This window comes from Trachypithecus francoisi, unplaced genomic scaffold (assembly GCF_009764315.1).
Source record: "Trachypithecus francoisi isolate TF-2019V2 unplaced genomic scaffold, Tfra_2.0 Lachesis_group0, whole genome shotgun sequence".
Classification (NCBI taxonomy): Eukaryota; Metazoa; Chordata; class Mammalia; order Primates; family Cercopithecidae; genus Trachypithecus; species Trachypithecus francoisi.
The window spans coordinates 25538735-25555967 of NW_022681453.1; the positions used below are offsets into that span (position 1 = coordinate 25538735).

Here is a 17233-nt window from a genome sequence, read left to right on the forward strand (position 1 = left end):
TTAAAAGTTGAACTGTGGAACTATTTTACTGATGAAACAAGAAGCAAAAAAAGAAAGACCCCATGTTTTCAGTTATTTCTTCTTTTCTGTCCTTGTTATCATCGTTGCCCCCAAAATATCCCAAAACATACTTTGGATGTTCTAAAACAAGACTTACAAAACATAAAACCACTACCTTGCACAACATGCTCCAATCTTTTGTACATGTTTGTCGAAAGCCAGAAGTGAAAGCACCAAGGTAAGCTATGACTCCTGCTGATACCAAGACATCGCCAGTTAAATTTTCGTATGTTATCTGAAGGTCATCTGCAGCTTGGGCCCATCTGTGCCATCAACCAAAGGCAAAATTGATTTACAACAGAGAATGATGGGAGACAGTAATTGAAAGGGCAAGGGCTTCCAGTCCAATTGTGTAACAAAAAGCTATAAAATGTGGGACACCTGCTTATCTGTAAAATGAGGTCGGAACCCTTCTAGCTCTTATGCGTTATAACATGTATCTATGTTATGTGAATGACAGTCTTCCTTTCATTATTAGAATATTAGACATTTCTTACAGGACTTGGCCCTTCAGAAAAAGCAAAATAATAATAATAATAATAATAATAATAAAACAAAAAACCCAAAACACCAACATTTTGCCTAATAATTTTCTTTTGGATGATTTGGTCTAGTGGATGTGCTATTTGTTTTAGTATTTATTGTTAGACTGTAAAACACAGGAACACTTGCAATTCATTGCCAAAAATTACATTTAAGCTGTATAGAAGCTGACATACTAAGAATGGTATTTTTTTCATTTAATGAAACCCATACAATAAAAAAGTGTATTCCAAAACTATCTAATCTGTACTACAAAGTCTTGTCAAAACTGATCGTGCTATTCATTCAACAAATAGAATAAATGAAATAGCTGGCTGTCCAATCCAAGTAAATACATTAGAATAAAGCTTACTGGCTTTGTTAGATCAAGCCAGTTATATCTTCCTTAACATAAAATTTAACCAATGAACCATGCATTCACTACTCCCTCCAAACATTGTATTACAAAAAATGTTAAACATACATACAATTGGAAAGAACTGTACATCAAACAACTACATACTCACCACTTGGATTTAAAAAATTGTTAACCATTTGCCTTATTTGCCTCTTTTAAAAGACCATGTGAAAGCAATTTGTAAACACCATCCTCAAGACTGATATCCTTGTTTGGAGAAGCCTGGCCAGGTGTCTTCCAGAATGTCCCATATTCTCAACCAGCCATTGTAAAATCAGTAATCACAATAAACACCCAAAGAAGGTCACATATTCAAGGCTGACATTCCTAAATCTTGTTAAAATAAATAGAAATCTGACCTTGATTTTTCTCCACCCAGTCCTCCAATTAATTGTGAGGCTCTTTCAAGTTTCTTAGCACAGAGTTCCACCTGGTCTTCTAAAGCAGCCTTTTCCTCTGTTTTCTCAAGAAATGTCGTTTGTAAATTTTCCAAATGATGTTCTACTTCTGCCAGTTCTGCTCTCTTCTGATTCAAAAGCTCCATTGTCTCAGCTAAAGACTTCTGAGCTTCTGATAAGCGAGCTTTCTTAGGAGCCACTACCTTTTTGGGAACAATATATGCAGATATGATGTGTACTATGTAAAATTGATATCTGTATAATGCCTCCCTTATAGATGCCTCCCTTATAGATTATGGATTAGAAATGCATTATAATGCCTCCCTTATAGATTATGGATTAGAAATGCATTATAATAAATTACATAAACATTTTGCCTTAAATCTTCTGTTTTTACATACGAAGTAAAATATATCTATATATTTTATAAAATAGATAAATCTGGACTAGCAAATCGTTACCTATAAAATGATAATTTACACTGGGCTAACAAAATGTCGAAATATGTAGCAAAAATGTCACAAGAGGTCTCAAAATAATGAGTAGGTGTCATTGAACTGTTGTCAAATAACAGAGAAAAACATATAACATGAAATAATAAGTGTTTGTTTAAACACATGAATATGCCTTGGGTGTTTTTTTTTCCTGTCCAAGCTTGTGATTTTCTTCCTAGTCAGATTGAGGCTTACATCTGCCTTGCCAGGATTAGAGCTGTGATGGTGGAAATAAAAAGGAAGAAAACCTTGATGCTCAGTTTCACTACCAAAACTGAATTTTCCTCAACAAATCTTGAAAAGCCACATTTGAATGACAGAAAAGGGATTTCCTAAAGTTGTTTTGTTATGCTCATCAGCATATCAACAATGCAGTTTGGCCAACTGGATCACTGAGCGTCCTCTAAGCCCTTGGTACAAAGAATGTAGAAGATAACCAGAGAGAGTCTGCACCTATTAGAAAGTAGATAAACCTAACCCTTCTAGTAAATTGCCATGAAAGAAGCTGAAGGCAAGGAGGGACAAGAGAGAGAGAGAGCAGTGCATCAGACACAAAATGCCCTGCTTTCTCTCCGCTGCATTGAAATCATGAAAGAAAATGTGTTAAATAAGTACACAGAAAGCAGGAAGCTCCCTTTTCTGTTTCTGACTTCAGAGAAGATATTACTGCATATTTCCCTCCCATGCTTCTGTATCAACATGGGGCAGCTTGTATCAGAATAAAAACGGCAGTGTGGAGGTGTAGAGTGGGAAGGCAGGAAAAAGCCTGAGTGCCTTGGCTTCTCTGCTTTGTAGAAAGGATCCACAAGATTCTACACATCTGTGGAACATGTGGAAATTAGCTGAGACTAATTAGCATGAGACTACTGTGTGAAGGGACAAGATGTTTCATGGAAAGACATCCTAGATAAAACTAATTTTATTTCTTTAACAGGTTTTTTCAGGTCTGCTCCCTTGAAACTAACAAAGTCTCTACCTCTCTCTGGGTACGTGTATGTGTATCATTTAGGAAGACCTTCCCAATTATTACAGCTTGATCATTTATACTGTCTTCTGAGTTTGTTTTAAACACACGCTACCACATATTTTCATCTACCTTTATATTTATATTTTTCTTCCTTAGGTAGAATTCTGCAAGCTGCAAGGGCAAAGCCTTTGTTGCCCTGGTCCTTTGCTAGTCAGATTTACAAAGTGCTCTTAACTATTCTCTGCTCTCCCAGAAATTTGGACCCGGTGGGTATTCCATGAAAGGTTCTGTGTCAGTGCATGGTATTGTTTCAGGGGATATTTCCATGCTCTGCCTCTTAACTCTACTGGATCCTCTTACTTCTGATCCTTGGAATCAACTTTTTATCTGGCACTTTCCCCTTGATGGTTTAGATTTTTCTTTGCTTCTGCCTCATCAAACCTTAATTCCCCTTTGTCCTGGGTCCTAAAGCTACAAGTAAATCTGACTAATTTTACTCATCATCCCTGCTCCTGCATCACTACCACCCACACCAGCCCCAATCAGGTTATGTTATGCACAAATATTCTCTTCATCTACTAGGTATGCAATCAATATATGATAATATGCTACAGCAGGACAAATTCTCTCTGTGGTCACTTTGAGAAACTTCTTAACCAGTAAATATAAGTACAGATTTTAATTCCTGGGAATATCTTAGTAGAATACAGATGTGCTAATCTTCAAAATACCTTTGCAACTCTGTCGTACACTTCCATGGCCATAATCCACTTACACAGACCTTCAGCTGCAGAAGAAGCTTTAGCAACCTTAGGGGGATCAAATTCAGGGTTCGTTAAGTATTCACTACGAATCTTCTGCATAACAGTCACCTATATAACAAAGATTTAAATTTTAAAATTTCAATATAGATAACACAATCATCAGATGAAAAAAATCATATACAATAAAAACATTTGTATAAGAAAGTAATGTTGGCTTTAAAAGTCAAAATAAGTATTTTGAGATAATTTAAAAATAAGCATAATTGTAGCAGAAATACGTCATATTTGTGAGCAAAATATGCAAATGTATTATAGATATGAAGGTAAAATGTTTCTTCCAAAAATATTAAAAGACTTACAAGTTTAGGCCGGGCACAGTGGCTCACACCTGTAATCCCAGCACTTTGGGAGGCCAAGGCTGGCAGATCACTTGAGACCAGGAGTTTGAGGCCAGCCTGGCCAACATGGTGAAACCCCATCTCTACTAATAGCATAAAAATTAGCTGGGCATGGTGGCGGGTGGTGGGTGCCTGTAATCCCAGCTACTCTAGAAGCTGAAGCAGGAGAATTGCTTGAACCCGGGAGGTGGAGGTTGCAGTGAGCCGAGATCATGCCACTGCACTCCAGCCTGGGCTACAGAGCAAGACTCCATCTCAAAAAAAAAAAAAGACATACATTGAGAGAACAAATGGAAACAATGGAAAAGAACAATTAAACATTAAGAATAAGAATTTGGATAGAAAATAATGTGCTATACTTTTTTAATCTTACATAAATTTGTGTATCAGATTTCTTAATTTATTATAAGAAGACAGACAATTCTTTCAAGTCAATTACACTAAAAGAGTAACTTATTAAATAACTTTTTAATTATCTGAGACAGGAATGGTTTTAAACATTATGAAAATTCATAGTATCATTAATAAATGTAATATCTCTATTATGTTAATCCTAAAATGGACTATTTCTATATGTGTTATAAACTATTGCATAATATTAAAGTTCTTAAACATCTTAACCAAGTCACATTTATAGAAAAAAACCCAATGCAACTCACTGAAATGTTGTCCTTGTCATATTCTTTCAAATCTCTTAAGAAATTCATATCTCCCAGAAGTTTTTTGCTAGGTCCCCAGTAATCTAATATCTACAAATAAAATTTATGGAAATTTGTTAAATTTGCAACTAAAAATGCTAGATGTAAAATTTTTCTTCTTGAAGTTTAAGAGGTATTATCAAGAGAAGCTAATCGTATACTTTTGGTTTGTTTTGAGATGGAGTCTCACTCTGTCGCCCAGGCTGGAGTGCCATGGTGCAATCTTGTCTTACTGCCTCCCAGGTTGAAGTGATTCTCCCACTTCAGCCTAGCTGGAACTACAGGCATCTTCCACCACACCTGGCTAATTATTGTATTTTTAGTAGAGACGGAGTTTCACCATGTTGGCTAGGCTGGTCTCCAATTCCTGACCTCATGTGATCCACCTGCCTCAGCCTCCCAAAGTGCTGGGATTACAGGCGTGATCCACGACGCCCAGCTATCAACTTATATCTCCTTGGAAATTAAGACTTTCCTCAAGAACATGTCAAACATAAAATATTTTTAAATATGGAAATGCATTTATAGACTGAATTTGTTTAAAAAAGTAAACACTGAAAGGAAAATAATGTGACTATTTCTTTTGAAAACTTTAGCAACTTGAGTAAACACCATCACAATTTCATATAAGAAAATAAATTTTTATTACTTCAAAATTTATTTTCCTGTATTCTTTGACTCTTTTAAATAAGAAAAGTACCAAACTTTTTCTTAAAGACAAACTCCTCACTTACCTAGACTCTCCAAGTGAAATTAAAGGAGAAAGCAGAAAGGCAAAGAGTACACGTTGCTCTGCCAACCATAGGGTAAAAGCACATGCTACTTATACTGGTAAAAGAGCTGAAATAACCAACTGAAAGTTCTTTTTCCTGCTTCTGGAAGCCTGATAGGGAGGGGTGTGTGTGTGTGTATGTGTGTGTGTAAATGAGAATAACTTAATAAGAGCCTATTTATTTTCTCAATGAAGGACAGAATGGCCAAAAAAAAAAAAAAAAAAATCTAATTCTTTAATTCGGGAATTTAAACCACGTATTAAAAAACTTGAAGAGAAAATTAGCCTGTATATTCAGTTTAGAATGGATATTATGCCTTCCTTTTTAAGGGATGTATCCTTGAATAATAATTGTAATAATAACAGCTAACATTTATTGTGCACTTATTGTTTGTGAGGCTTTACGCCTAAAAACTTTATATGTATTAACTAATCTAATTCTCTCATTAGCTTTATGAGGTAGATACTATGAGTACCTTCTTTTTAATGGAATCCCACACGTTAAATACCTTAACCAAGGTCACGCTGCTAGTGGGACTGGGATTTCTGAATACAGATATTCTAGCTCCAGAGCACATGCTTTTAACAACTTCACTATACTGCTTAACTCAGCAGATTTGTTGGAATACCCAGAAAGAATCTTAGCTGGAAAAGTACAGGTACCTCAGTGTTCATTTAGTTCCAAGCCCATGGTAGTGGAGAATTCTGCATAGACAGAAAAGGAGATGGAAGCAACTAGAACCACATTTTTCTTTTTTTGAGCTGGAGTCTCACTCTGTCACCAAGGCTGGAGTGCAGTGGCACGATCTTGGCTCACTGCAACCTCTGCCTCCTGGGTTCAAGCAATTCTCCTGCCTGGATGACAGGTGCCTGCCACTGCATCTGGCTAATTTTGCAAATTTAGTAGAGACAGGGTTTTACCATGTTAGCCAGACTCATCTGGAACCACATTTTTTTGACACTACATTGTCTTAGCTTTACCCTAGAATATGTGCAGACAATATCTGGAAAACAATGTTTCTTCCCTAATTTGGGTACTGTTGATATTGGATAATAGTTGCTGCTGACAAGTTCTGTACATTCATGAATATGATTCAAATCTGTGTCAAGTTATTACCTTGCCTCCAGTCCCTGAAGGATCTGAAATTTTTTCTGGTTTTATATCTTTCATGACACAAACAGCAGCCATAACTAGTTTAACACCAGATGGAGGATTCTTCATTGATTTCACAATTGTAATGTCAGCTGGCTAAAAGAAAAAAACAAAAACAAACAGGACATCTTCAGAATAGTTTACTTTTAAATAATGGAAAAATTTTAAAGTAATGTTGGAGAATAATGAAAGCACCCCTTTTTATTTGAAATCAAAGTTTTTTTGTTTTTTTTTTTGTTTTGTGTTGTTTTACTTTATGTGGTTATGAAAGAATTAGCAAAAGAGAATAAAGAGAATTCAACACAGATTAAGACTAATGGTTCTCAAATGTTGGGAGGGGTCAGTCATAGATACTTATGAGAATATAATGGCAGCTCTAAATCCACCAGAAAATACAGTTTTTCACACATACAATCACATACCACACCCATATGTGGAACCTAGGTTAAGAATCCTAATTTAGATGAAGACTTAATTCTATATTTGCTTATATATATTAGTTGTATTGAAGATGAAAGAGGAGGTAGGTCCCAATTCCAAACCTATTTTCTAAAAAGGTATACATTGTTATAATAGATACTATAGATTCATTTACCCACTCCAATATATTTCTGACATTCCTTGCAAGATGCAAATGCTGGAAAGCTAACAACTATATATCTTAGTTTTTCATGCAACTAGAGTTCTGGGTGAGAATTTGATTCCAGATCACTTAAGTGATACTAGAATTCAGACAATAAATGGGGAGAGTGGCAGGGTGCAAGACATCCATTGTGACAATACAGATTATAGTGGAGGTTATGTGGCACTGTATGAAGGCTCTGCAGGCTTCCTACTCAGAGGGACAGCTGCTCTGGTAGACCATTTCTGCAGTATGGCTTTGTGAGTCATTCCTGGAGGCTCAGCCTCTTCCAACAATTTTGTAATCCATTTATAAAATTCCCTAAAGAATCTTTGTCTGCTTATACTAAATAGAGTCAACTCACTTCTCTGTAACTGAACTCTAACTCAGGTAATACAGCATTTGAGATCAGGAAGGGTATAAGCAACAGACTCTCAATGAAAGGGGACTCTAATTTTTTTTTTTTTTTTTTTTTTTTTTTTGAGAAGGAGTCTCGCTCTGTCGCCCGGCCTGGAGTGCAGTGGCCGGATCTCAGCTCACTGCAAGCTCCGCCTCCCGGGTTCACGCCATTCTCCTGCCTCAGCCTCCCGAGTAGCTGGGACTACAGGCGCCCGCCACCTCGCCCGGCTAGTTTTTTCTATTTTTTAGTAGAGACAGGGTTTCACCGTGTTAGCCAGGATGGTCTCGATCTCCTGACCTCGTGATCCGCCCGTCTCGGCCTCCCAAAGTGCTGGGATTACAGGCTTGAGCCACCGCGCCCGGCCGGGACTCTAATATTAATGACCTAAATTGGTGAGAGTTTGAAGGCATCAAGAATCCTACATCAGGGGATGGAGTGCTGAAAGTTCATGGAACATAGAGAGAAATTACTTACTTGAGAGTTACATGAGAGAAGTTGCTCATGGTCACCTAGAATGGAGTGCCTCTTAAAACAAGGCTTTGTCAAAATAAGTAGCTGCTGTAATAAATCTCTAAGGAGAGAATGCAGAAAGATCACAGGGTAATAAGTGACTCTTAAATGTGCCAGAAATTAGCCAGGCATGGTATCATGTGACTGTAGTTCCAGCTACTCAGGAAGCTGAGTCGGGGGGTTGGGGGGGATTACTTTAGCCCAAAAGTTTCAGGTTGTGGCGAGCTATGATCACATCGCTGCACTCCAACCTGAGTGACAGAGTGAGACTCTGTCTCAACAAAAAAGAAAGAAAGAAAGAACAAAGTACCTGAGAGCATGAAGAAAGAATATAATAAGCTCAGCGTTTTAAATTCCTGATTCACAGTGCATTGAGAGCACTAGGAAATTTCTATAAATGCCCTAAAATAATCTCTTGACTTATAACTACAGGACGGCTGATGTTACTGAAAATCAGATAGTTTGATTCTGTGAAATGCTGAATTACCCACAGGTTGAGTTTCCAGTCTTGTCAGGTCTGTTACATGAAAGAAAGAGTATTGATTAGGAAAAAAGGCAAAGAATGGGACCTGAATACGCTGTTGACCCCCTAGTCAACAGATGCTGTCTCTCCTACTGTTCTGGTCTTGCCTAAAGACCTGTAAAAAGTTGTGTACAACATGATGTGGTACAGATGGTGCCACTCACAGCTGTACTGGAAATGGCCTTTAAGTTTTTCTGTGTATGCAGGTCCAGGAGGTTGCAGAAGACTAGCTCCACACTGTACTTAACATATGCCTGCTGGTCCATGTACAGAACCACTTTGGCCTCTTGGAGTCTATTCGTCTCATTCCACTAGAATATCCTGAATGAAAATTATAAATAATATACAAAAAGCAAAAATAGGCCAGGCATGGCCTATAATCCCAGCACTTTGGGAGGCCAAGGTGGGAGGATCACTTGAGCCCAGGAGTTTAAGACCAACATGGGCAACATAAGGTGACCCTGTCTCTATAAAAAAAAAAAAAAAAAAAAAAATTTAAAAAGATTAGCCAGGTATAGTGGTGTGTGTCTGTGGTCCTAGCTCCTGAGGAGGCTATGGTAGGAGAATCATTTGAGCCCAGGAGATGGAGGCTGTAGCGGGACATGACTGCACTACTGCACTCCAGCCTGGTCAACAAAGTGAGACTCTGCCTCAAAAATAAATAAATTAATTAATTAATTAAATTAAATAAAACAATATATCAAAGGCAAACTGTTAAGAGGCAAGTTTCATTTGATTGGATAGAAACAAGATAATGTCACCTACTGAAATACAGCCACTTCTAATAAGCCAAATACCCATATTCAACTTCCCTCTGTTGATGTAACACAAAGTAGCTAATTCAAACACGTGCCTTAAGTGTATCCAGTGCAGACAGAGCTGCTTCCAAGGCTGGAATGGCCTCAGCTAGGTCACTTTCACACTCATTTTTCAGAGCTTGGGCTTCTTCAGCTTTCCCACTGGCTACCTCTTCATCCAATTTCACAAATTGTCTTTTCGCTTCCACTTGTACAGACTCTATCTCAATAACCTAAAGAAGTGAAAGATGAAGACAATTTCTCAAACATCCAATTGCTTTTTCAATCCTAGACAAAAGAATATTTGAAAATTAGGGAATCTAACATATCATTTTGAAGGACAGAAGGGTCTATAATAAAATCAGGAGAAATACAAATACATGTGAACTAATTTGGAAATGAGCTTCACAAATTCCTTCAAAAAAAAGACAGAACCCATATTGGACCCAATGAGACAGCCAGTCAATGGAAAATGGTGAAGTCTCTAAAGTCTAGTGGCAAAAAATTAACCCTTATTTTCAAGGCTAATTTGATATATTTCAATTGTCCTTTGACATCAAAAACATTCAGGATACTCCACCTGCATCATATTTGCATTTTCAATTTTAGCTTCCTCCAATTTGGGCTGTAATTCAACAAGCTCCATTTGCATTTCACCAACCTAAAGAGACAGTTTATAATATGATTAAGTTTCCATTGCTGTAATTGCTATTGAAACCAAATGCAGAAAATATAAATTTAAATGTATCCATAAAAGTATTGGAGCAGAAAATCTCAACTTTTTCTGCTAGTTCTTTGCATGATAAACAAAACTATGAAAGTGTGGACCAGGCGGTGGCTCAAGCCTGTAATCCCAGCACTTTGGGAGGCCGAGACGGGCGGATCACGAGGTCAGGAGATCGAGACCATCCTGGCTAACACGGTGAAACCCCGTCTCTACTAAAAATACAAAAAACTAGCCGGGCGAGGTGGCGGCGCCTGTAGTCCCAGCTACTCGGGAGGCTGAGGCAGGAGAATGGCGTGAACCCGGGAGGCGGAGCTTGCAGTGAGCTGAGATCTGGCCACTGCACTCCAGCCTGGGTGACAGAGCGAGACTCTGTCTCAAAAAAAAAAAAAAAAAGAAAGTGTGGACCAGGGCCAAGCACAGTGGCTCACATCTATAATCCTAGCACTGTGGGAGGTCGAAGCAGGTGGACTGCCTGAACTCAGGAATTCGAGACAAGCCTGGGGAACATGGTGAAATCCTGTCTCTACTAAAACTACAAAAAATTTGCCAGGCGTGGTGGCATGCACCTGTAATCCCAGCTATTTGGGAGGGTGAGACAGAATTGCTTGAACTTTGGAGGTGGAGGTTGCAGTGAGCCAAGATTGCGCCATTACACTCCAGCCTAGGTGACAGAGTGACACTCCATCTCAAAAAAAAAAAAAAAAGCGTGGGCCAGTTTTCTTCACAGAAGACCTCAGTAGGAGAATGCAGTTGCCATGGAAGAAATGTAGATTGAAAACAAAGCAGCATCTCAGAGTATTCCTGATATACTATGTGCATGACATATGATACAAAGATCAGCCAACCAAACCTCTATTACTTATGCTGAACTAACACTAATTAAGTATTACTAGCACTTATTTAAAAAACCACAAATCTCATATTTAACCAGCTTTTATAATAAAAAGTGACCTAAACTTATATTCTCTTAAATGGCAAAAAATTAATTAAAAATAAAACATGATATATTTGAGCTGTGTGGTCTAGTCAACTTACTGAACTTCTATAAAACTTACTACACTCATTTGTAAAATGAGGATCATAAAAGTGTCTACCTTATAGAGTTGTTATGAAGAATAACTGAAGGAATAGATGTGAAATACATAACAAAGAGCCTGGCATATCACATATTCTCAATAGATTGTAGCTTGTATTATTATTTCTTATACTTCTCAGTATATATTACCATTCTGAGCAGCTCATCAAATTTACCTGAGACTCAGCAAAAGCTAATTTGTCAAGCCCATTCACGTATCGCTGTTTTGCTTCCATGACAGCTTGTCGCTTCTTTGTCAAAAGCTGTCGAAATGAGCCAATGAGTTCAAGATACGAAGTAGCAGTAACATAGTTATGTCGTCCTAACTCATGCAAGAACCTAAAAGAGAGGCAGATAACATACTTCACTATAAATAATGGATTCTACAAAAAGGTAAATTCAACATACCATTAACAGACATTTAATAAAGATTACATTTTGTACAGAAGTTAGTGAGTACTTGAACATTGTAAGACTCTAGAATCCTACATATTACCACATTATAATTTCTTGTCTCTAAAATATCAACTAGTGGTGACATATTTAAAAGGCACAAATCAAGTGAGATCCTATCTTTTAAAAAGCCACAAATCAACAAATATGTTTATAAAAGATGAACTACAGCAAGAAAAAATCAGACTATTTCACATGTTTCATAAGCCAGAAGGATCTAACTTGGTAAGAGACCCAAGATATCACGTAAACCAGGTAAGTACAGTAGGAAAGGGGATAGCAGATAAGATAGCAAATACATGTGAATTAATTTGGAAATGGCCTTCACAAATCCCTTCATTGTCATTTTAAAATTTACTAATATTAACCTTTCTGAAAGATCCATAATGGAGGTGTGAAAGTGTTTACAGATTGGAACTATCTCTTGTCGTTCAACCTCAGTAAGCTCCAGTGTTTCTAAGAATTTCACAGCTACACGTTCAAGAGCATCTTCAGGCCATGACTAAAAATAAGAAAAAGAAAAACTCTTGAAATTTAAGATGAACAGTAGTCTCACTCCAACTCCATAAGTTAATGCATAATAAGTTACATGACTTCCTATGGGAGGATAATTTGGTTTTGAGAAAATTAAAATTTTAGTGAAGAAAGCAGAATAAGAGAGACTGAGGTCTCTGAAAGACCTAATATTCTTACACATTCAAATGAAAAAAAAAAAGGATAATATAAAGGAAGGATCAATGAAGTTTTATTTATCAAAGATATATTACACTGCCTTCCCAGCTCTTCCACTTGGATGTCTAGTAGGCATCCCAAATTTATCATGACAGTGGCAGAAGCTGCTAGTTGTCCACCCAATATCTACTAGCCCTTTCTTCCTTGGGACTCCAATTTTATTCTAGATAGCAATATATCCAGCTAAAAGATTAGATTTCCTAGACTCCTTTGGAAGTCAGAATGGCCAATGACACATAAGCAGTTGTTGGGTGGGGACTTCAGGAAAGACTTTTTAGAGAGTTACATAGAGCTGGGATATCCTTTTTGGCCTACTTTCATTCTTCTAATTCTTGTTTGGAACACAGTTGTGAACAATGGCACTCTAGCAGCCACCTCACCGCCCTAAGTTACTTTGAGAATGGAAATTGCATGCTAAGGATAGTAAAGCAGAATAACTTGGGATTCTCATGACTTTGTTAAGCCACAAAAGCCCCATTCTGCTTACCTTTAGATTTTTTTTTTTCCTATGAGAGTTAAAAAACCCAATGTGTTTGGTTTGGCTTTCTATTACTGGGAGACCATCACAATTTCTACTATAACATCCAAAGTTGATTTTTAAATTTTCTTCCCTACAAATTTGCTCCCTAGCCAGTCCTCTCCATCTTAGTGAAATGGTTCCTTCCCTGGCTTTCCTGGAATACGTCAAGCATGCTCCTACCTCTGGGTCTTTGGACATGCTTTTCTCTCTGACTAGAACCCTCTCCCTCAGACCTCCATGTGGTTCATGCTTGCACTTCCTTCACATCCAAGCTCATATACCGACTTATCAGGAAGGCCCTCCCAGAGCACTCTTTATAAAACAGCATTACTTCCCTCATTACTCTGCCTTTGATACTGAGTTTTCTTCTCAGCACTTACCAATACATGGCATATCATTAATCTTTATTTGCTCACTAGAGTATTTTCCAGGTTTCCTTTCATTTAGTTTCAATAATATGCTTATAATTTTTTTTTCTTTTGTAGCAGATAATACACATTTTAAGACCAATTTTTTTTTGGTGTGTAGCCTAAGCACATACTGCCAGTGCATGCATTTTTTATTAATAGATTGTTATATTCATGTGATCCAATTGTACCAATACATATTTTAAATCTAAAAGAGACTTCTAAAGAACTATTAAGATTAGTGAAATTTTATAAAATGCCAGGTTAAATGTCATATAACTTACACATCATTAAAAAACACTATGGAGGCTTCTCTTTTTGTTCTGTGTGCTTCATTTTTAATCACCCTGCTAATTATCATGAATATTTAATACTATCTGTGGCAGTTAGAATATTTATGACTAAAGAGGCAGAAAACCAGTCTTACTGTATCTTCAGAAAAAAGAAGATGCATATTCTTATAGAGTAATACCCAGAAGTAGGGTATTTCCAAGGTTGCTTCATTTAGAAGCTCAACTATATTATCAAGTATTCACGTTTTTTCCGTCTTGTTCCTTTCTCAGTGCACTTTATTTCATCCTTGGGCTTGTCCCATTATGATGACGTGATGACTGCTGCAGCTATGGGCATCACATTCTCAAGCAACAAGATTGAGAGACCAAAAAAGGGCCCTTTTATTACCATGTGACTCCTTTTATAGTGAAAATACTTTTTTTCCCCAAAGCTCCCCAGCACACTTTACCTCAGGACCCACTGGCAAGGAATGGTTTATACATGGGCTCAGGCATAAAACAATCACTAGCAAGAGAAATGAAAGCATATATACACACACACACACACACACACACACACACACACACATATATATATCTTTTTTTTTGAGACAGAGTTTTACTCTGTTGCCAGGTTGGAGTGCAGTGGCACAATCTCGGCCCACTGCAACCTCCGCCTCCTGGGTTCAAGCAATTCTCCTAGCTTAGCCTCCTGAGTAGCTGGGACTACATGCGTGCAGCACCACACTGAGCTAACTTTTATATTTTTAGTAGAGACGGGGTTTCACCATGTTGGCCAGGATGGTCTTCATCTCTTGACCTAACGACCCACCCGCTTTGGCCTCCTGAAGTGCTGGGATTACAGGTGTGAGCCACCGTGCCCGCCTGAGAGCACCAATATTGGCTTAGGGGTGGGCACAATGGTTCATGCCTATAATCCCAGCACTTTGGGAGGCTGAGGTGGGAGATAAGCTTGGACAACATAGAGAAACCCTGTTTCTATAAAAAATTTAAAAATGAGTTGGGCATGGTGGCATACACGTATAGTCCCAACTATTCTGGAGGCTGAGGTGGGAGGATTGCTTGAGCCCAAGAGGCGGAGGTTGCAGTGAGCTGTGATTGCACCAGTGCACTCCAGCACTCCAGCCTGGACGACAGAGATCCTGCCTCAAATATATATATATATATATATATACTTAGACCAACCATGATTCAATCCCTCTGATACATAGCTACATGGAGGGTGATTTCCCAAACAAAACCAGAATGCAGTTGATAAGAATTAGGCAAAGAGAATAAAACAAATCAGTACCAGAAACTAATTTAAAAAAAAAATTATCCAGGGTCAATGCACAGTCCACATTCTATCGCACATAAAACAATCAACTAGAAGGTACCATGAGTTACTGTTCTCAAAAGTATGAATACCAAATGGTTTTACACAGGCAGTGGCAGTCTGTCTTAGGTGAGGCAGTGGCCTTCATCATTTGCTTCCAGCTTGACTGAAATTGTTGCCCAGCTGGTTTTCCTCTTGTTTTGCCCTACTCTAATTCACCCACCACACAGCTTCCAACTGTTTTGGTTTTTTTCCTAAATGCAGATTATCTAAAAATATGTTAATGCCACTGTGATGTCTCTGGTATAAAACCAAATTCCTAGGAATACCTTGCCAATCTCTTTGTAACCTGGTACCCACCCAAAGCTCCAACTCAACTGCTGCTGCCCTTAAAATGCCAGCCAGCTATACCAAACAATTTTCAGTGGGGCAGACGAGCCATCCTCTTCCTACCCTTCTTCTTTTCCATGTACTATTCTCTAATAATGGTTCATTTTATGTGTCAACTTGACTGGGCCATGAGGTTCCCAGATATTTGGTCAAACATGATTCTGGGTGTTTCTGTGAGAGTGTTTTTACATGAGTTCAACATTTAAATCATTATAGACTGAGTAAAGCAGAGTGCCCACCCTAATGTCAATGGGCTGCATTCAATTGTCCTTGTCCAATTTTGTTCAACCCAACGCAACACAAATGCTGATCCTTCCCCAAATTCCTCCTGTATGATTGTCTTCAAGCTGAGACATTGGTTTTTTTCCCCCTCCCTTCAGACTTGGACTGAATTGGCTCTTCCTGGCTCCTGAGCCTGCTGGCCTTCAGACTGGAACTACATCACTGGTTTTCCTGGGCTTTCACCTACCAACTGCAGATCTTGGGACTTTTTAGGCTTCATAATCATATGAGCCAATTCCTCATAATAAATTTCTTTACATACAAGTTTCCTATTGATTCCTAATACACTCCCCCTCTATGTAACTAATTCATCTTCATGCCTCAGAAATTCACTGCCTTCGTATGTATACCCTTTGCACATCAACATTATGGCTCTCTTATATAATCATGATTGCTGACTGCTTGTTCTATCTTCCAGTCTATAGCGTAAGCTCCTTGTGAGGATCATGTAGTCCTATCAGTCTCTGGTGCTGAATATTATGCCTGTCATTACAGTAAGTGATCAAGAAACAAACACTTGCTGACTGCATATTAATGACGTTTTTCAAATATTTCAGTAAAATTCCAAAAGAGTTAGTTGCCTCCCCCTCCAACCAAGAAAAATGACAAACCTGAAACCAGTCAATGGTACAGCAATTGATGAGGGATGGGAACTGTCTCAAGCGATTTCGAAAGGCATCTCCAATGGGGCTAAAGGCCACCACGACATGAAGATTATCTTTGCAGCGATTCACGAAGAAAGCAAACAGGGCTAAGGGGCTGAGTTCATCATGTTTACTGCCAGCCTGAGCTACTGGACGAACACCCTAGGGAATATCAGAAAATAAAAACCTTGTAAATAAAAATAGATAAGCTGGCAATGAGATTGGTGGATATTAGAATATGAAGAAGTTTTATTGCTCCCTGTAAATATCTGTAAAATTTTGGATTCATATCAATAGAATGACCTTGACATAGTTTGAACGTAGAAAACCTCTTCCAACTCAAAATTCTATAATTTAAAAACAAGTATCTGCCAAGAATTTACCTTATAAAGATAATCACAAAAGTTCACAAAGATGTATAGAAATATAATTTTACATTTTTTTTTTTTTTGAGAAGGAGTCTCACTCTGTCGCCCAGGCTGGAGTGCAGTGGCCGGATCTCAGCTCACTGCAAGCTCTGCCTCCCGGATTTACGCCATTCTCCTGCCTCGGCCTCCCGAGTAGCTGGGACTACAGGCGTCTGCCACCTCGCCCAGCTAGTTTTTTGTATTTTTTAGTAGAGATGGGATTTCACCGTGTTAGCTAGGATGGTCTGGATCTCCTGACCTCGTGATCCGCCCGTCTCGGCCTCCCAAAGTGCTGGGATTACAGGCTTGAGCCACCGCGCCCGGCCAATTTTACATTGTTTTTAAGAGAAAAAATGTAAACAGCTGAAGTATCAATCAATAAGGAAGTAGTTATAAATGTAAAAGATCCACATATTAGCATTTTATACAACAGTTAAAAATAATAAAGTGGTGTCTCATGCCTGGAATCCTAGCTTCTTGGGAGGCTGAGGT

The 17233-nt window shown here is 38.2% G+C and overlaps 1 protein-coding gene across 1 annotated transcript in view; it reads right to left on the minus strand.

The window, feature by feature from the left end:
- Positions 1 to 17233, minus strand: part of DNAH12 (dynein axonemal heavy chain 12) — a 236638-nt gene that overhangs the window by 76717 nt on the left and 142688 nt on the right. The window contains exons 44-53 of the mRNA XM_033210211.1: positions 16302 to 16496; positions 12120 to 12253; positions 11475 to 11637; positions 10077 to 10157; positions 9553 to 9729; positions 6609 to 6740; positions 4681 to 4770; positions 3591 to 3731; positions 1360 to 1601; positions 176 to 323 (exon numbers count right to left, since the gene is read on the minus strand). Of these exons, the coding sequence (XP_033066102.1) occupies positions 176 to 323; positions 1360 to 1601; positions 3591 to 3731; positions 4681 to 4770; positions 6609 to 6740; positions 9553 to 9729; positions 10077 to 10157; positions 11475 to 11637; positions 12120 to 12253; positions 16302 to 16496 (1503 nt within the window). The remainder of the gene's footprint in view (positions 1 to 175; positions 324 to 1359; positions 1602 to 3590; positions 3732 to 4680; positions 4771 to 6608; positions 6741 to 9552; positions 9730 to 10076; positions 10158 to 11474; positions 11638 to 12119; positions 12254 to 16301; positions 16497 to 17233) is intronic.